This window comes from Elephantulus edwardii, unplaced genomic scaffold (assembly GCF_000299155.1).
Source record: "Elephantulus edwardii isolate Elephantulus edwardi_28Jun2011 unplaced genomic scaffold, EleEdw1.0 scaffold00121, whole genome shotgun sequence".
NCBI classification, from domain to species: Eukaryota; Metazoa; Chordata; class Mammalia; order Macroscelidea; family Macroscelididae; genus Elephantulus; species Elephantulus edwardii.
In genome coordinates, this window is record NW_006399871.1 from 1,225,133 (window position 1) to 1,243,153 (window position 18,021).

An 18,021-nucleotide genomic window follows, 5' to 3' on the forward strand; every position below is an offset into this window, starting at 1 on the left:
AAAACATGTGTTCACACTGTTTTGACTACTATTATGTTATTGCCATATCACAATGAATGTTTTGGAATTGTTTTTATTTAAAAAAAATACTCCATTATGTAGGGATGTCGATGAGCTCCTGGATTTTCCAAGGAGAATTCACTAGGTTGGACAGGTCTTTATAACAAGTACACAAAGCGTGGTTCTTCCTCCCAGTTTGTGCAAACCAGCTATGTGCCTGACATAGCTTCTTGGATCTAGCTGCTGCCCCACCAGCTACAGGCTGGACATGGAAATCCCACAAGAGTTTCCCAGCCCACTAAGCTTCTCTTACTGAGCGTGCTTATGTGACCATTTTGGTCATTTTGAAGAAAGGTCAGATGGAGAAAATATCAGTTCATAAACCAAAACAGAACTAATGGACAGATGTGTCCTCTGACTTCTCCCACCTGTGCTCTCAGACATTTCAAAGAACCCAAGAGAAAAGGGAAGGGGGGGGAAATCCAAGTTTTTTGCTAGAAATAATCAATCACTAGAGGGTATCTGGTGGCCTAGTGATAAGAAATTGCACTGCAACCCCGAAGACACCCAGTTCGAATCCACCCCCTCCTCTCTGGAAGGATGGGCGATCTCCTCCTGTGCAATTAGCTGCCTCTGAAAACTTGCTGGAGGGTCAGCTATGGATCAGTTCCAACTTGATGGTACTCAACCACAAGAGCGGGTGGAGAATGAAGAATCATAGGAGAATGAAGAGCTGGAAGGAACCCCTGAGCTGCATCCACAGGCCAGTTTGGCAGTGCGCAAGGCAATATCCAAATGAGTCATGAGAGGCAGCATGCAGATTCTAGGTTTGTTCTGTGTCAGAGTAATTGACTTCCCTTTTCAACATGGTGGCCTCCACAGAGGCTCAGGACCCAAAGATGAAGATAAAGATGTCAGTGGGAATAACGATGAATGGCAAAACTTAGAGACAAGAGAAGGAAGTAAGGTAAGCAGAGTGGAAATGAACAAAGAAGAGAAGAATGAGTGAGAACGGTTCTACGTGAGTGGAGCCATGGATTTTGCACCATACCAGAGAGGCCAGGAGCAGAAGCTCTACCTATGATGCCCTAAGAGCTACCGCCTTCTTTTTCGCCAGGGTGCTGCTAAGGCCCACCACACCTCCCAGGGAAAGGAAACCAAGGAAATTAACTTCCTGGCCCCACTCCTCTGTGGAGAGGAAAGAGAACAAAAGAGGAAGGCGGTAGCCCAAAGAAGCAGAGGTTTTCCCTCCTGACTCAGGTTTTGAAGCTCATCAGACCCTTCCACTAACATAGGCACTAAGGCTGCTCCCCATGCTAGCCTCAGGCTGACATGAAGCTACACACAAGAGACCTGATCTTTGTCCTGCAACAACTCAACTGGGTTGGCCTGGACAATCTTGTGAGATAGGGCTCTCGACTGGCCCATGGATCTTGGTAGAGTGGGAAAAAGGAGCAAGGCTGGTAGAGAAGTTGTTGATGCTTTGTCTGCATAATTCTTACTTACATTATCTTTCTAAAAGCCAATGGAAGAAAAAAAAATCCGTAGAAATGTTTAACACCAGCCTAACCCCACCGCCCATGCATTGCTCCCAAGAAGGCTAATTAAGCCCCACTGCTATGAGAGTTAACACGCTTTCAAAAGCTTGTTATGACAAGAAAAAAATAACGAAGCCACAGTTTCTCGAAATCATAAGCATCCAAGTCAAAACATGCCGTTTCCCTTGTCCCTCTGCACTTCCATCCATGGGCCTCACACATGCAGACATTCCTCTTCTCCTTCAGCCGTGGTGCACCCAGCTTCCATCCGTGTGAGGCCCAGGGAAGACTGTGGGACCTGCCCTGCAGGAACTGAAGTGAAAGAAAAGAAACTGCAGAAAATGCCACTTCAATCCTTATTATGGTTCTTTCCACTAGTGTCCCAGTTCCCATGGTGTCTCCAACCACCTTTGTTCCATAAACCAGTCTAGATAGAAGGTCATGCCCTCGTGCCTTCTGACCAGCTAAATCCTATCCCAGACAATAGAGATTGAGACATGACTTGAATAGTCCTGAGGAAGTGGCAGCTTAGTTAGTCCCTGCATCAGACTCACTATCACATGTCTGTAGAGCAGCACCTTAGAGGGTTCCTGCTTCCTGACACTTCTCTGGTGTACTGCCAATCCAAAGGCATTCACTAGAATTGTTTGCATTCACTAGATCCTCCAAAGGAGAAAAGATGGGCAATCTCATCCTGATTTGATGCCTCTGAAAACCTGCTGGAGAGTCAGTTATGGGTCAATTCCAAATGGATGCTATAAAATAATGATAATGTAAACAATATCATTACTATCATGTGCAAGTAAAATCTTGCTGAAGATCACTGAAAAAATGGCTGGAACAGTTCAACAGGGAATTTCTAGAAATTCAAAGTAGATTCAGAAAAGGCTGTGGCATCAGTTGATGTCAGATAGATCTTGGCTGAAAGTAGAGAATACGAAACATATGTTTACTTGTATTTTATTGGCTAATGTCTTATGTTTTATATTGACTATGGCTTTGACTGTGTGGAACATGAAAACTTACGGATAACAATTAGAAGAAGAATGGGAATTGATACATAGACCAAGAAACAGTTATCTGGACAGAACAAGGAAACTCTATGTGGTTCAAAAATCAAGAAAAGTGTGTGTCAGGGTTGTATTCTTTTTCTGTTCCTGTTCAGTCTGTATGCTGAGCCAATCATTTGAGAAACTGGACTACACGGGGAATAATGTGGCATCAGGATTGGAGGAAGTACTCATTAACAACCTGCATTATGCAGATGACACAACCTTGCTTATTGAAAGTGAAGAATACTGCAAAAGAAAATAAAAACCTGCAGCCTTCTAAATTAATTACATTTTACATTAAGAAAACAAAAATCCTCATGTCTACACCAGTAGATTCAAGATAGATGGAGAAAAGGTTGAAGTCGTCAATTAGTTCATTTTACTTGCATCCATATTCAATACCCATAGTAGTCAAGAAACCAAAAGATGTATTGGGAAAATCATCTGTCAAGGACCTCTTCAGAGTGCTCAAGAACAACAGTGTCAATTGAAAGACAGGTGCTCCTGATCCGAGTCATAGTATTTTCTTTTCAAACATTTCTTTTTTTTTAATTTTGTGTGTGTGTGTGTGTGTGTGTGAGTGTACCATCAAATCAGATCTGACTGGTACAGGAGGTGATTGTTCCTCCTTCTCCAGCAAAGCATCTGGTGGATTTGAACTGTGCACCTCTGGGATTGCAGTACACCTTCTTGCCACTAGGCCACCAGAGCTCGCCATACACCTTCTTGCCACTAGGCCACCAGAGCTCGCCAAGTCATGGTATTTTCAATTGTTTCCTATGCATCTGAAACTTGGACAATGTTTAAAGAAGAATGGTTGCTTTTGAACTGTGGTGTTGAAGAATACTGACTATCCCACAGAATGCCAAAAGAACAAACAAGTCTGTCTTAGTGGAAGTGCAAACAGGGTACTTCTTAGAGGAGAGCATGGTGAAACTCCATCTCACACACTTCGGACACGTTGTCAGGAGAGGCCAGTCTTTGGAAAAAGACATCACGATGGAAAAAATGGAAGGTCAGAGAGAGAAAGACCTTCAGCAAGATGAACTGACACCGGAACTGTATCAATAGACTCAAGAATGTCGAAGATGAGGGAGCTCTGGTAGCCTAGTGGCAGGAAGCTGCACTGCAATCCCAGAGGTGTGTGGTTCAAATCCACCGGATGCTCTGCTGGAGAAGGAGGGACAATCTCCTCCTGTACCAGTCAGATTTGATTTGACAGTACACAAAAAAAAATAATTAAAAAAATTTAAAAAAAGAATGTCAAAGATTATGAGGATGGTGCAGGAGAGGGCCAGGTTTCAATCATTGTGAGTCACAGTCAATTGGACAGCATATAAAACACTACTATACTATAAACTCAAGGACATTACCAAGAATACTCCTGTACCACAGGGATCTTGTGCCTTGGGCATAGCCACTCGCTCCACTGAGCAACACTGAGCTCCATCTCTGCCTAATCAAAGTAGACTATGATTAAAGAGTATTATCTCTATGGAATGCCCAGGGAGTTCTTAGGAACTGCTAGAAGATCTCCTGCCTCCTAGGAAAGATTATTGTGTTGTGGGTTTTTTAAATTTAATTTTGTGTGTGTGTGTGTGTGTGTGTGTGTGTGTTTACTGTCAAATTGGATCTGATTAGTACAGGAGGAGATTGCCCCCCAGAAAGATTATTGTTGTTGTTAACTGTCATCAAGTCGACTGCAACTCATAGTGATCCTATGAACAGATCTGAAACCTGCCCTGTCCTGGACCGTCCTCATAATCCCTGTCCTGCTCAAGCCCATCGTGGTGACCACTGTGTCAATCCATTTCATTGAAGGCTTCCTCTCTTTCACTGACCTTCCACCTTACCCAGCATAAACCTGTCTCTAAAGACTGGTTCCTCCTAGCATATCCAAAATGAGATGAAATTTGACCAGCCTTGCCTCTAAGGAGCACTCTGGTTGCACTTCTTGCAAGATAAATTTGGAACGACGAATAGAATTCTTTCAGGGCGGGGAATGGGGAAGAGCAGAAAGCATTTCTGGAATGAAACAAAACCTGGGAGCAAATAGAAAAATCCACACTTCCCTCGATTTCTGTCAAGATGAAGAGTTTCAATTCAGTTAAATCTGACTGGCACTTTTTAAGCCCTAGGAAGAGAACAGCACTGTCCTAGGTCACAAGGATGCAGCAGAAATGAAAGACAGTGTCTACTCTGACCTCACTGGCTCCAGTTTATCTGACTGCTGCTCCCCGAGCCTGGAAGACTTGACCTCTGGCCCTCAGTAGGCCCAGAATCCTCCTGCCCTGCAGTGGTGGTTGTGGCTATGACAGCATCCCTAAACCAGGCTGTGAGATGAGGACTGCAGTCCTCCCATACGCCTCAGGGTCGTCTGAGGAGGGCTAGCAAGAATCCTCGCAGGCTCCTCCAGGTTCTGGAGTGGGCAGCAGTATCAGGTGAGCAGCAACATCTGGGTTAGCACTGCTATTTATGTATTAATAACCCCTCCAGGTGGGAGGCATGGCATGGGCATCAGCTTTCTGAAAGGGCAGCCTTCCTGACAATGAGCTAACGGGGCGGACTAGGAATTCCAGGCACAGCTAGGCAAAGGATACCCTTCACCTGCCCCCAGGAGAACAGAAACCTCACATGATGATCTGAGCCTGTGCCCTGCCCCCACCACTCTCATCTTTGTTGTTTAAAACAAAACCCACCCTCCTTGCTAGTTCTGCTCTGGTGAGCCTCTATGGCTTACAAAGTGAGTCTTCCCGCTCCTGACCCTGCCTGACCCTAGGCCTCTCTGAGGAAGCTGGAGATGTGGGACTAAACAGATATGCTGCCTGTGGCCCAGGGTGGGCTTGGAGGCACAGTGGTTGCTGGACTCGGGCTATTGGGTCATAGTCAAAGCCTCCTCTAATTATTGGACTGGATACAGGAGAACAGGGCTGCCTTCCTGTGCCACACAGTTTCACCTTGCATATTCCTCAAACAAGAGCAAGACCCCCTAAGTTTCCTTCAGCATCCCCCATGCCCAGCTCCTTGTCTAGCCCAGTTAGGCACATTTTCCTTGAAGGTAAGATTAGGCAGCACAGTGCTTCTCGCCCAGTGTGCTGCCACACATTGCTGCCAATCCTCAGTGGAAGTTCCCCACTTTTGACTATTACAGGGCAAAAAGTTTTCCACCTCTTTCTCTCCCAAGATCCTCTGCAACAGTGGTTCTGAGGAAAGTGGGGAGTGATCCTGGACTACTGGATCCTATTACCTGGAGGGGAGCTGGCCTGGCCTGAGCTCAGAGACGTTTTGGCACCAAACTTGGGCTTTGCCCTCTATAGTCAGAGACTATGACACTATGAAGACAGAAGGCGACAGCATGCTCTGTCCTAGGAGCCTGGCTCTCTGCCCACTGGATATTCCCTTCTATCCCAGTGCAATTCTGTGGCTGTGAAGCCAGATTTGGGAAAGGTGTTCTTGGGACTTCAGGGTGCCCCAACCCTGGGGTCTACCTAAGGAAAAAAAGTCACTGTCTCTCTGTCTTTGTCTGCTTGTAGTGCCCTACCACAAAGGCATAGAATATGAAACCCAGAACCCCAACTACACAGCCAAGAGGGTAGAGGCTGTCACCTAGGGCCTTCCCAGCACCCATAGGGAATTAGGCTAGCCTCACCTTTGTTACACAGGTAACACAACCTTGCTTAATGTGAATAACAAGGTCTTGGCACCCTTACTGAAGAAGATCAAAGATGATAGCTATCAAAATGGATTACACTCCAATATAAAGAAAAATCCTCACAACTGGACTGATAAACAAGATGATAAACAGGGAAAAGATTGAAGTTGTCAAGAATTTCATTTTACTTGGGTCCATGACCAGCAGCAGTCATGGAATCGGCAGTCAAAATCAACATATTGCATTGGGCACATTGTAAAGACAAAGGTGCATACGTGATCCAAGCCATGGGATTTTAAATTGCTTTTATTGAATAATGAAGACCTGAGGAAACTGAGGGAGCTCTGGTGATGATAAAGAGTTGTGCTGACAACCCAAAGGCAGGGAGTTCAAATCCACTAGCTGTTCCATGGGAGAAAGATGGACAACATCCTCCTGTGCAATTTACACCTTCTGAAAACCCACTTGGAGAGCCACCTATGAGTTATTCCCAAGTCAATGACGTAAACATATCACATACACAAGAAGAATTGAGGGTACTCTGGTGCCCTAGTAGATAATTAGTTGCACTGCCAACCCAAAGGCAAGGGGGATTTGAATCCACCAGCTGCTCTGAGGGGAAAGATAGGCAATTTCCTCTTCTCTGATTTATAGTCTCTGAAAACCCACTGGAGGGTCAGCTATGCATTGGCTCTGATTCAAGGGCAATGAGTTTGAATTTGAGCTTGAAGAATTGACGTCTTGGATGCTGGTGTTGGTGAATACCACCAACCGCTGAAAGGACTAATCTGTCCTGGACGCATTGCAGACATGGTGTTCCTCGTGAGTCGGTTCCAACGCATGGGCACATAATAACCGTGTTCCTTCTGAGACGCAAGGATGGTGAGACTTCTCCCAGGCTTTGGGCATGTCAGCAGAGACCAGTCCTTGAGAAAAAAACACATCATGCTGGGAAAGGTGGAGAGTCAGTGGAGAGAGGAAGAAGCTCAATGAAATAGACTGATACAGTCACTGCAACAATGGGCTTAACAGCACAGCAGAGAGGGTTGCTGTAAGTCTGAGGTGATTTCTGAGGACCTAACAACATACCTTTTGACTGTGACCTCAGGAGCTCTCAGGCTGCAGTGAAAGGAGACTTAGGGAGGACCGAAAAACTCTGCACTCTGCTGTGTGCAGATTCCATGCTAGGTGCCGCAGGGCCTGAAGCTCAGTGAAAGGTAAGAGTCACGAGTGAGCAGAGAATGCATCTTTTTTGGTACTGGCTTACATGCATCCAAATTTGAGGTTTTGGGTGGGCCTCAGAAGCATAAACCATCCAATTCACTGCCTCCCTGTCTTCTGCTTCTTCAGGGATTGCTCAAGGTCTCCACCTTGTGGTGAGCAAGTAGAGACCGGCTCGGTTCCAGCACAGTCGGGGCAGGGATCCTCTTGTGCTGTGGCCTTAGCCCTGCTTCAGGCCCCTGTGGTCACACTGGTCCCCTGGCCCTTAGACACATCATCACCAGCCTCAGTTCCACGCTTTCAAGCTAGTCCTTCAGCAGAAGGCCCAGTTCCGCCCACAGCCTTCCATTCCAAACTCTGTGATTCTCCTCAACATAGTTGCATTACTTCAAAATTCATTGCCGTCATTAAGTCAGAACTGATTCATGGCTGACCCTCCAGCAAGTTTTTGCAGGCTGTGAGTAACACAGGAGATTGCCCATCTTTCTGCAGCAGAGCCTGCAGGTGGATTCAAACCACTTGAGAAGCAGCCTTTGAGTTTGAAGTGCAACTATCTTTGAAATACACACCAGAACCCAGCCCAAAATCCAGTTCCCAGGTCCACTGACTACTACCTTTGCATGGTCTTTGGTGCCACCTCCTGGGAGTCTGTGGGCACTGTCCTCAGACCCACTCATTCTATTACTAGCAGTCTAATGGGGCATGTCTCAATAAACAACATCATAGATGGAGAAAAGATTGGGGTTGTCAACAATTTCATCTTGCTTGGATCCACAGTCAACATCTTTGGTAACAGCAGTAAAGAATGTCAAAAAGACACAGTTTTGGGAAAACCTGCTGTCAAGGACCTGTCCAAAGCGTTAAGGTGCAATGATGTCAGTTTAAAGACTAAGGTACACCTGATTCAAGTTAAGGTCTTTTCAAGTACTTGCTATGCATCTGAAAGTTGGACAATTACTAAGTATGAAAGAAGAAGCCTTTGAGCTGTGATGGTGAAGGAGAGTATTAAATATCCCATGAACTGCCAAAAGAACAAATATTTCTTGGAGAAAAGTGCAGCCAGGGTGCTCCTCAGAGGTAAGGATGGTGAGATTTCATCTCATGCAGTTTGGGCATGTTGTTAGGAGGGGGCAGACCTTGGGGGAAAAGGACATGCTGCTTGGCAAGACAGAGAGTCAGTAAAGGAGGGAAAGACCCTCAACACGACGAATTGAACCAGAGACTGTAACAATGGATTCAAGTGGATCAGAGATGGTGAGGATGGCACAGGACAGGGCAGGGTTCAGACCCATTGTTCATAGGGTCATTATGAGTCATGGTTGACTCAACAGTACATAACAACAAAACCATTACCAAAGTTGGGCACCGTAAGATCACACAGCTCTCTACAGAGACACTGACAGACCAACCTTGTGTGATGTCAGCTGAGACTCCAGTATTCTCTACCAATGTTGCAGGCAGGCTCAGCTCACCTGCCTCCCCTCAGGTGTGCCCTATTCCCAAGGAAGGACACTCCTACTTTGGACCTCGCTCTGGCTTCCTCTCTGGATCCTCTAAGTTTCTGTCAAGGAACTAGTGCCCCGCATCCTCCAGGGCTTCAAAAAATTCATTAACACTCCACGCTATGAGCAAAATTTTGTATTCCTAGCGCTGGTAGCTAATGGTAGGCGTTGCACTGTCAACCCAAAGGCACACTGTTCGATTCCACCGGCTGCTCCTCAGAAGACAGGCAGTGTCTTCCCATATGAGTTACTGTCTCTGAAAACCCACTGGAGGGTCAGTGACGTGTTAGTTCCAACTTGATAGTGTTGAGTTTGAGTTGGTCTAAATGAACCACCTCAGCCTTGTCCTCTCTGAGCCTCATTCACCTTGCATCAAGTTGGTGATTGAGAAACAAAGCAGGGAAAGAGTAATCACCAGTTGATTTGGACTTTTATGGTAGAATAACACGGAGAGGAGCAATGCTCACCCCAGAAAAACTGAAAGGTGAGCAAAACCTTCCATGGTTTGGAAGAACTGGGGAGGGGATTCATCCAAAAACCTACTCAAGGGAAGGGAAGTCTCAGGGCTGCCTAAGAACCATGGAACCTCCAGTCCCCATCAGCCTGGTGGCATTTTAGAGCCAGGTGTCATCAACTCCTGGGTACCCGAAGACTCCCCAGCAAAAGCTTACCTTGAGCTTGGCCTAAGGATTTTGTCTCAAGGCAGCACCTTTTTACTAGGAGAAAGTTAAAATTCCTGTTGTTGTTGATTGTTGTAGAGTTGAGCGACTCAAAGCAACCCTATGAACAAAAGACTCGAAGCCTTTCTAGGCTTTCGTTTCTCAAAGTTCATAGCTTCCAGAGGCGTGTTGTCTATGAAGTGGATGCCACTCCAGCTTCTAGTGTTACTTAAATTCTGTCCCTTTGGTGGGCAAGCAGACCCAGTGAGAGATTCATTATGTTCTTCCCTTAGTCCCCAGGGTGTCCCAGAACTACTGAAGAGGTCAGCAATGCCCTCAAAAGTCAGACTATATTCCTGAGCCTTCACCCTCATTTCCAACTTGGCTACCCCTTTCCTCCTACTACCCTCTTCAAAAGTGGACTTGTATTCCCTCTCCATTCTCCCTCCAAGACTCAGTGACTTGGCAGGAGGGCTGGCAAACAAATAGCTTGTCAGGTCAAAACACTGTCTTCAAAAGAGAACAGCCAAAGGTTTTTCTCCTGCCCTGCTGCCCTTACTGATTGGTCTCTGATGAAAATAGGTATCACCTCACTCTAGTTCAGGATAATAAGTTCACACAGTTCAGTGGTTTTTCATTAGAAGCTCAATTTCCTGAGGCCGAGAGAACAGGAGTGGCTGAAAGTGGGGTCATTTCTTGGGCCCTAGCCACCAGGCTACCGAGATACACAACACAGCCTTTCCTGACACTGTCCATGTGATGTGTTTGAGAACTAGTTTCACAGTGACTATTTGACTTTAACCACTCTGTAAGATGAGACGATTCTATCTGCAATATTGGACCACCCTCTGCTCTTGGTTTTTAAAGCTGTGAGCAGAGGGAAGCAGCCTGATGGTAGGACCAAGGAGGTGGAGGGAGCTTCGGTGGTCCAGTAAGGAGGTGGGCTGCTAACCCAAAGGTGGAGCCTCTCTCGTCGGTAGAATCCACTATCAGTGTGCAATTTACAGCCTCTGAAAAGCATTGGAGGATCAGCTACGAGTCAATTCAGACTTGACAACAATGATTGTGTGGTGGTGATGATGATGGCGGTAGGGTGAGCCCAGGAAAGGCTCTAGCTGTTCTTTGATCATCTGTTGCTTTCCTTGCCTCCATTCCAGGGCAGTGTCTCAGGACAACTACTAGTCCCTTCCTGGGCACTAAATCATGCTACCATGCTCACCCTATCCAGCTGGACGGTCTATCCCAGCAAGGCACCTGGAAGCAGTCCCTCAGGGATCTAGACAGGCCCACCCAGGGCAGCACCAGAAACCATCCTCCCCTCTTCTCCTGGCCACAATAGACCCACTTAATTTAGACCACCTGGGGGACCAGTCAGTCTCAAGCCTATAGGCAGCTGAGCACAAGCCAGGAAAGCCTGTTAACCACAGGAATCCCCAGGTCTCATCTACAGAGGCCCAGCCTGAGGGACCTCTGCTAGGAAGGAGCTGGTGACCCACTCTGGTGAAGCAGCCAGATTTCTCCACCATTCTCTCTGTTCAGGACAGGTAGAGTTCTCTGGAATCTAAACTTAGAGATGAGTAAAGAGAAGCCTCAAGGAGACATGGCTCACAGAGGGGCAAAAGGCACACAGGTGAGGAAGTGGCAAGTGCATCTGCTGGCTGAGCTTCTTACGTGGGTACATCCTTAGCCCTTCCTGAAGACAGGGAAATGGTAGAGTTTGGGTCCAGCTACTCAAATGCCACCTCAAAGTGGGTTTGGCTGGAACTCTATTTTCTGCCACATAGACTCCCAAGTCCACACCATTCAAGTGGAGATCAAAGAAATAGACAGAGGCGGCAGTATTGTAATAAAGACACTGCTTTTATTTAGTTTGATATGTTTCTATACAGAATGCAGAAAACACATCTTAAAATCATAAAGGAGGAAATAAAAACACATCAGTGGTTGGTGAACACTTGAAAGTGAATTGGCTCTCCGTCTCAGCGTCCAGTGGCCATCGCCAGCCTGGCGCTCAGGGGAGGCGGCTGCCTGCAAGGGCATTGTTGCTGTTGTTATTCTGTTCACTGCCCCTTTGCCTCCAGTTGCTATGGCAACAGGCCATTCTGGGCCAGCAATGTCTCTGCATGGCAGTGCCCATTGGTGGGGTTGCTAGTGGCAACAGAGCTGTTTGGAAGGCCTTTCAAAACCCTCACCTGGAATACTGGGAATTGTGTCCTTTTTTTTTTTAACAAGGTTATCAGAAATAATCTCACTGGGTCAGACCCTACTAGTGCTCCTGACTCTGGGGCATCAAGGAAACCCCGGCTTGGACCAAGGCCTGGAGGCACGGGCCCAGTCACCAATGGTCCTCTGCACTCTCATCTATAGGCTCCCCAACAGGGACACTGCTCACTCCAGAGTACCAACCGACACAGGGGCAGGGGAGACGGGCCAAGCCTTCTGGGAGAAGGTGCAATGGGAAAAGCCCTCCAGAGAACAATGAGTGGAGGCCCCAACCCTGCTGCCAGCCCTCCCCTCCTGAGGCAGCACACATGGACCCTCTGCAAAACTGTCGATATGGCTTAGAAGTGGTTGCTCAGTGTGCAAAGGGAGCCTGGGTCCACCCACCCGCCTGGGATCAGGGATGGGAAACATTATTGCAAAGGGCATTTCTCCCCTAAAAGATACCCAAAATAACTCTCAGATGGTCAAGAAAAGTCAGGTTCAAAATAGTTTCTTCCAAAGGAGGAGAATCGAAGCAGAGTAGGCGCCCCTGAGTCATGGGACAGAGATGTAGATGAGCGGACGGATGTTCTGCTAAAAAAGGGCAAAAGAAGTCCCAGTGTAATCCTAGAATTTTAAACTGTTATGTAAAGGGGAAGAAAAATAAAATAAAATAAAAATGAGCAAAGCCATCAGTTCCATGGCATCAACACTAAGAGCATGTACAAACTGCTGGAAGCATCACCATTTTTAATCTTTTTTTTTTAATAAAACAATTTGAGGCTGTATAAAAACTTTAGTAAAAAATTAGCTTTGAGAGCCCACAGATTTTTACTATGAACTATTGCTGGCACTCCTCCTCAACCACCAGTCCTTCTCCAGACCAAGAGGCCTGGGACTGGAGTGCCAGAGAAAAGGGGTGGGGCAGGGCTGTGGACTGTTGGGGCAAAGCGGCAAGGTCAAGTGAGGAAAGAGCATCACATGACATAAAAATATTGCATCTTCACCAAAATGTCCCCCACTGAGTGTTTCAAAAACCATGATATTCCTTTTAAGAGGGGAGGAAAAGAAATCGCAAAAGAAGGAATAAAGGAAATGAGTTGATGTGGTCGAGTCCCTCGACCTCCCTGGGCACCCCCACGAGCAGCTGGCCCACCCTGGAGCACCTAGGTTTGGGGCCAAGGCCACCGCTGCCTCTTGGAGTCCTTTTTCCCTGGAAATGAAGACCCCTTGGTGGTGGGCTGATAGCGTGCATGGGGTGGGGATGCCCTTGGCCCAAGAGGCCACTCCAGCTTCTGGCCCCTGGCAACAGTAGGAGAGCGAGTCCAGCACCAGGGCCCTGGCCCCTCAGCCAGGGCCAGGAGGCCCCCAATCAGGCTCTGGAGTATCAGAGCAACCAAGTTTACATAGTGTGAAAAAATAGGATTCCTTTGATAAAAAATACTGTCCCTTGGTCTTCTCTAAGTTTGAAACACCCTGGGAGCTTATTTTTAGCAAAGCAATTCCCCATACCCACCCAAAAATTATACATACAAGTTTAGGTAAACAGCAGATTAAATGTAAAAACTTAACCTTAACTTCTGAAAGTCCTTTGAATTTAATCTTTAGCTACTGTTTTCCATGTTACATCCTGCAGCTAGACACACGTGAATAGAAAAAACAGTACAGTTAGTGTTAAAGGCAAAACGCAGAGAGCAGGGTGGCCACCCAGCACTGCCTGCGAGTTCATTCACGGCTCCTCGCTCCCTCCATCTACCTCTACTCCAAACAGTGTTTTCAGAGCCAGCCATCAAAAACGCAGCGAAGAATTTTCTATGAACAAACAAAAAGCTGTTAGGCAAAAAATAAAAATAAAAAAAGTCCCCAAAGTCTCTCCAGCTGCTTTGGGGTATAGGAGGACCAGAGAGGGCGGGCTTGTCCAGGCCCTGTGTGTGTCGGTGTGTGTGCTAGGTCGGGTGTCGGCTTCCGGTGGGCCATGGTCTGCAGGCCACCGGTTTCCACAGACAACACCGTGTTGTCTCCAGGCCCCTGCCCTATCCCTGCCTCCACCCAGGCGCTTGTGGGTTAAGGGGGGACGTAGGGAGGGGGTGACCGGTATGGGGTCATGTTCTTGGGACGCGAGCCCTTGCCCTCCAAGGGGGCTGTGAAGGGTGGAGGCGGCTGGTAGGGTGGTGCATTGGGATCCTCATCCCGCAGGGGTGTGTACTCTCCCACGGTGTCCTGGTTCAGGGGAGTGGTCTCGGGCACACTCTGGTTGGGGTACTCAGGAGGGGGCAGGGGAGCCTTCTCCTCCTGCAGGATGAGCGGCATGCTGGAGGAGGGTGGGGGTTTGGAGTCATCCAGTTCATCTGCAAAGATGATGGGCACCCCCTTCTTGATGAAGGTGGCCTGGTCCTCCAGAGTGAGCTTGCCCTTCCGCTTCTTGCGGTAGCAGATCATCGCGATGATGCCAGCGATGAGGAGAATGGCCGCGACCACCACGGCTGGAATAACCGTGTGCAAGTAGACATCGTCCTCACTGCTCTTCTCAGGGTCCCTGTCTGGCACTTCTGTGGGCGGCGCCTGCGAAGGCATCTTCCTGGGTGGTGTCACGGGGATAAACTGCAGGTGCCGGCAGCTGCCTGCGCCCATCACAGAAACACTTTGGGCCTTGAAATCGGGCTCCAGGGCGTTGGAGAAGGCTGGCCGAGGTTTCCCATCATCATCGGCGATCCGGCGGCTCAACCCTGTGATCTGCTCCTTGGGGCAGGGCTCCAGCGGCAGCGTGTTGTTGGTCCACTCCACCACAATGGAGCCTCGGGAGATGTTCTGCAGGGTGATGGTACTGCAGTTGCGGTCCCCAAAGGCGAAAGCCAGCTTCTTCACAAGGGAGATCTTCTTGTGGATATCATTCATCACTGGTGCTGGATCACCCATAAACTTGGCGTTGAATCTCGCAGGAGCCCTGTCCCCTTGGGGGCGCTTGTGTACATGGATCTCAAAAGCATCCACAGCCGAGAGGCCCCCCTTGTCCGTGGCATGCATGAAGTACTCGTGTTTGCCCACGTGGCTGCTGTCAGGCAGACCGTACATGAGCTGGCTGTTGCTGTTGAACTGGACCCACGACTTCTCTCCCACCAGCTGCTGCTCCCGCAGCTTCAGGGTCAGCTTCAGCTTGTCGGTAGTGGTGTCCTCATTGTCATAGAAGGTGTCTGGCGGGATTTTCACCTCAAAATAGGTACCAACCCAGGCATCGACCCTGTCTATGTGGTTTTTGAGCTCTGGGGGCTGGTTGGGCTCTCCCCCCCGAGACACCCCACTGGTGGTAGTACGAATGCGAGTGGGAGGCGAGGCTGTTTCCAATCTGGTGATGGGAGCTTTGGTGGTGACCCGGGGCACTGGTCGAGAGGTCCGTGGCTTCTTGGTCGGCCTTCGAGTGGTGGTGCCTGAGGAGTCAGTTGAAGGTGTGGCTGGTTTGGGCGTGGACACTCGTGGCTTTTTAGTGGTCGTTGTTGGAGGGGTGGCAACTGCCGTGGGCTCCACATGGCCAGGAATAGTCATTGTTGGGCGGATCTGGCCAGGAACTGTGGTGCCAGCTTCAGAAACACGAGTGGGCTGAATAGGGCCTAGAGTTGGGGTCTGGATGATGGCACCTCGAGTCCTCATGGTGACTGTGGGCTTCCCTGGAACAGGATCCCTGACTGGAGGAGCCATGGTCTCTGTGGGTGGAGCGATGGCTGGAGATGTGGGGGTAGGCACGATCCTGGAGGGTGGCTCCTGGATGGCTGTGGTTGGGGGCCCAATAGCGGTGACAGGTGTAGGTGTGGCATGGATCTGCCTCCGGATCCGTTTAGGGAGAGAGGGCTTCTTGTTGGCAATGTGCCAACCCACCACAGGGTAGCCAAGCTGGGCGGACATTGTACCCTCTCTGGCAGGGGCTTCCACACCACGGATGTCAGGCACATTGTTCTGGTTGAGGGAGCAACCAAGCCTCCAGGAGAGCAAGGCCCCATTCTCTACCACCTTTTTGGCATTTCCTGGGCCAGCCATGAAGGCTGACATGTCAAACAACCTGTTATTCACCACTGGTACCAGCTTCATGTTGTGCAGTTCCACTTCTGAGAAGCTCTGCATCCTGTGCAGGAGGTCAAGCCTTTGCTTTGAGGTCATCTTGGTAAGGTCAGCATCTAGAATCACCGTCAGAACCGTCACGGGCTCGTCGGCCGCACAGGTAGATGACACTGCTTCGCCAGGTTCTGGTGATGCCGCCCGCACGGACTGCGGTTCACTGTGGTCTTCAGGGTAGACCTCGATGGAGAACACACTGGAGGTCTGGGGGACATGGCTCCCGTTGGCCCCTAGCCGTGCAGCACTCACAGAGATGTAATGCACACCCTTATCAGTGTCAAGGGGCAGGCCCTCCAGGGTGTGGCTCTTTGGATCCCAGTGCAGCCAGGATGGCAAAGTTTCCTTTCCTGCCGCTGAAACCTACAAGAGACAAGAGCACGTGTTACACTCCTTCCCAGCTTCAAAGTGCTACTGTCCACACAACCTGAAAATGACCGCTGTTACTAATCACTGACCTCGCCTGAAGTGTCTGACAGAGCTGAGGTACAATTCCAAACTTTCACTGGGTAAGCTAATGCCCTGTTCTCCGGAGAGGTATGAGCGACCTCCTTCTTCTGTCATCCTTATTCCTTGTTCAACAGCAGAAATAATACAGCTGAATTGTGGTGTTAGCAAAGTATACTGAAGACACCATAGACTGCTAAAAGAGCAAACAAATCTGTCTTAAAGGAAGTGCAACCACAGTGATCCTTAGAGGCGAGGAGGATCAAACTTCATCTCACTCACCCTGGGCATATTTTCAGGAAGAGGCAGTCTTGGAGAGGCCATCATGCTGGGAAAAGGGAGGGTCAGCAAAAGAGAAGACCCTCAACAAAATTAATTGACACAGTGATGACCACAATGGCCTTGAGCATCAGCGAGATCATAATAGTGTAGGATAGTGCAAGTTCAGATCTGCTCATAAGGTCACTATGAATCATAATCAACTTGATGGCACTTAACAACAAGCTACCATGAAAGGCCATCCAGCAGAGACGTCTGCACTAGCACTCAAGTGTACCTCTCAGCCCAGAGAACTAATGCCACAGAGCTCACTGGACAGCAGAGTTTTTCTTTTAATTCCAGCGATACACCCTTCTGTATCTCACCTGCTTCTTATCCACTCTGCCAGCAGAACCAAGTCCATGTCAATCCTAACCCCTAAATATTCCCTTCCAGGATCAAATAGCTAGATGTAGGTACATGGGAAGACTCTATACCTCCAAATGACTCATTTTATGAACATCATGTTAAATTCAAGTATAATGGGGCACTAACTGCATAGCGAAGTAAATAGCTAGTTGTAAAAGATGTGTTTCATTTACCCTGCTTTCCAAGCCTCAAGAAAAACTGTCTTCACATCCATGTTTAATGCGGCTTTGCAATAGCAAAGAGCTGGAAAAAATCCAAGTGCCCATCAACAAACGAATGGATAGAGAAGCTCTGGTATATTCATACAATGGAATACTATGCTGCAGGGAAAAACAAGGGGAACTCATGAAATATTATGCAAAATGGATGACCCTGGAGAACATTATGCTGAATGAAATATCTCAATCACAAAAGGACAAATATTGCATAAGGCCACTGTTGTAAAACGGGACTGACATTGGTGTTGAGTGAAGACAGAGAAGGACAGGAGGAACGATGTATATTGCATTGAAACAGATGAGGGAGAGAACTGTTTAAAGGGGCTATAAGATTGGGTATTATTGTCATGACAGGAGTCCAGAATGAAGGCTGCACAGTGGGGTGGACTTGGGGAGAGGGACTGCATAACAATGAAAGAGTTTTTCTTTTACTTTTCAAGGAGAAGAGTGAATTGGGGGAAGGAGGTGGGCGGGGAGAAAAGTGCAACAATGAATGACTGGAAACCCCAAGTCTCTGTAAACGTTCATTGTAATTAATTTAAAAAAAAAAAAAAGGAAAAAAAACCTGTCAAGCTCACAGTAAGGGAACTAGAATGATGACATTAAAATAGTACTGGAGGCATCCCAAGGAGCTCTAGTCTCTCTAAAGAGAGGTTCTGGGAGCTCTGGAGGCCTAGTGGCAAGAAGCTGCGCTGGAGAAGGAGGGTCACTCTCCTGTTCCAGTAAGATCCGATTCAAC

The 18,021-nt window shown here is 48.1% G+C and overlaps 1 protein-coding gene across 4 annotated transcripts in view; it reads right to left on the reverse strand.

Annotated features, from left to right (window-relative positions):
- Positions 1-11,465: 11,465 nt before the first annotated feature.
- DAG1 (dystroglycan 1 (dystrophin-associated glycoprotein 1)) overlaps positions 11,466-18,021 on the reverse strand; it is a 72,391-nt gene continuing 65,835 nt past the window's right edge. For all 4 annotated transcript variants that reach the window (XM_006892907.1, XM_006892904.1, XM_006892905.1 and 1 more), the window contains one exon: positions 11,466-16,293. In XM_006892907.1, the coding sequence (XP_006892969.1) occupies positions 13,891-16,293 (2,403 nt within the window). In that variant the 3' untranslated portion in view covers positions 11,466-13,890. The remainder of the gene's footprint in view (positions 16,294-18,021) is intronic.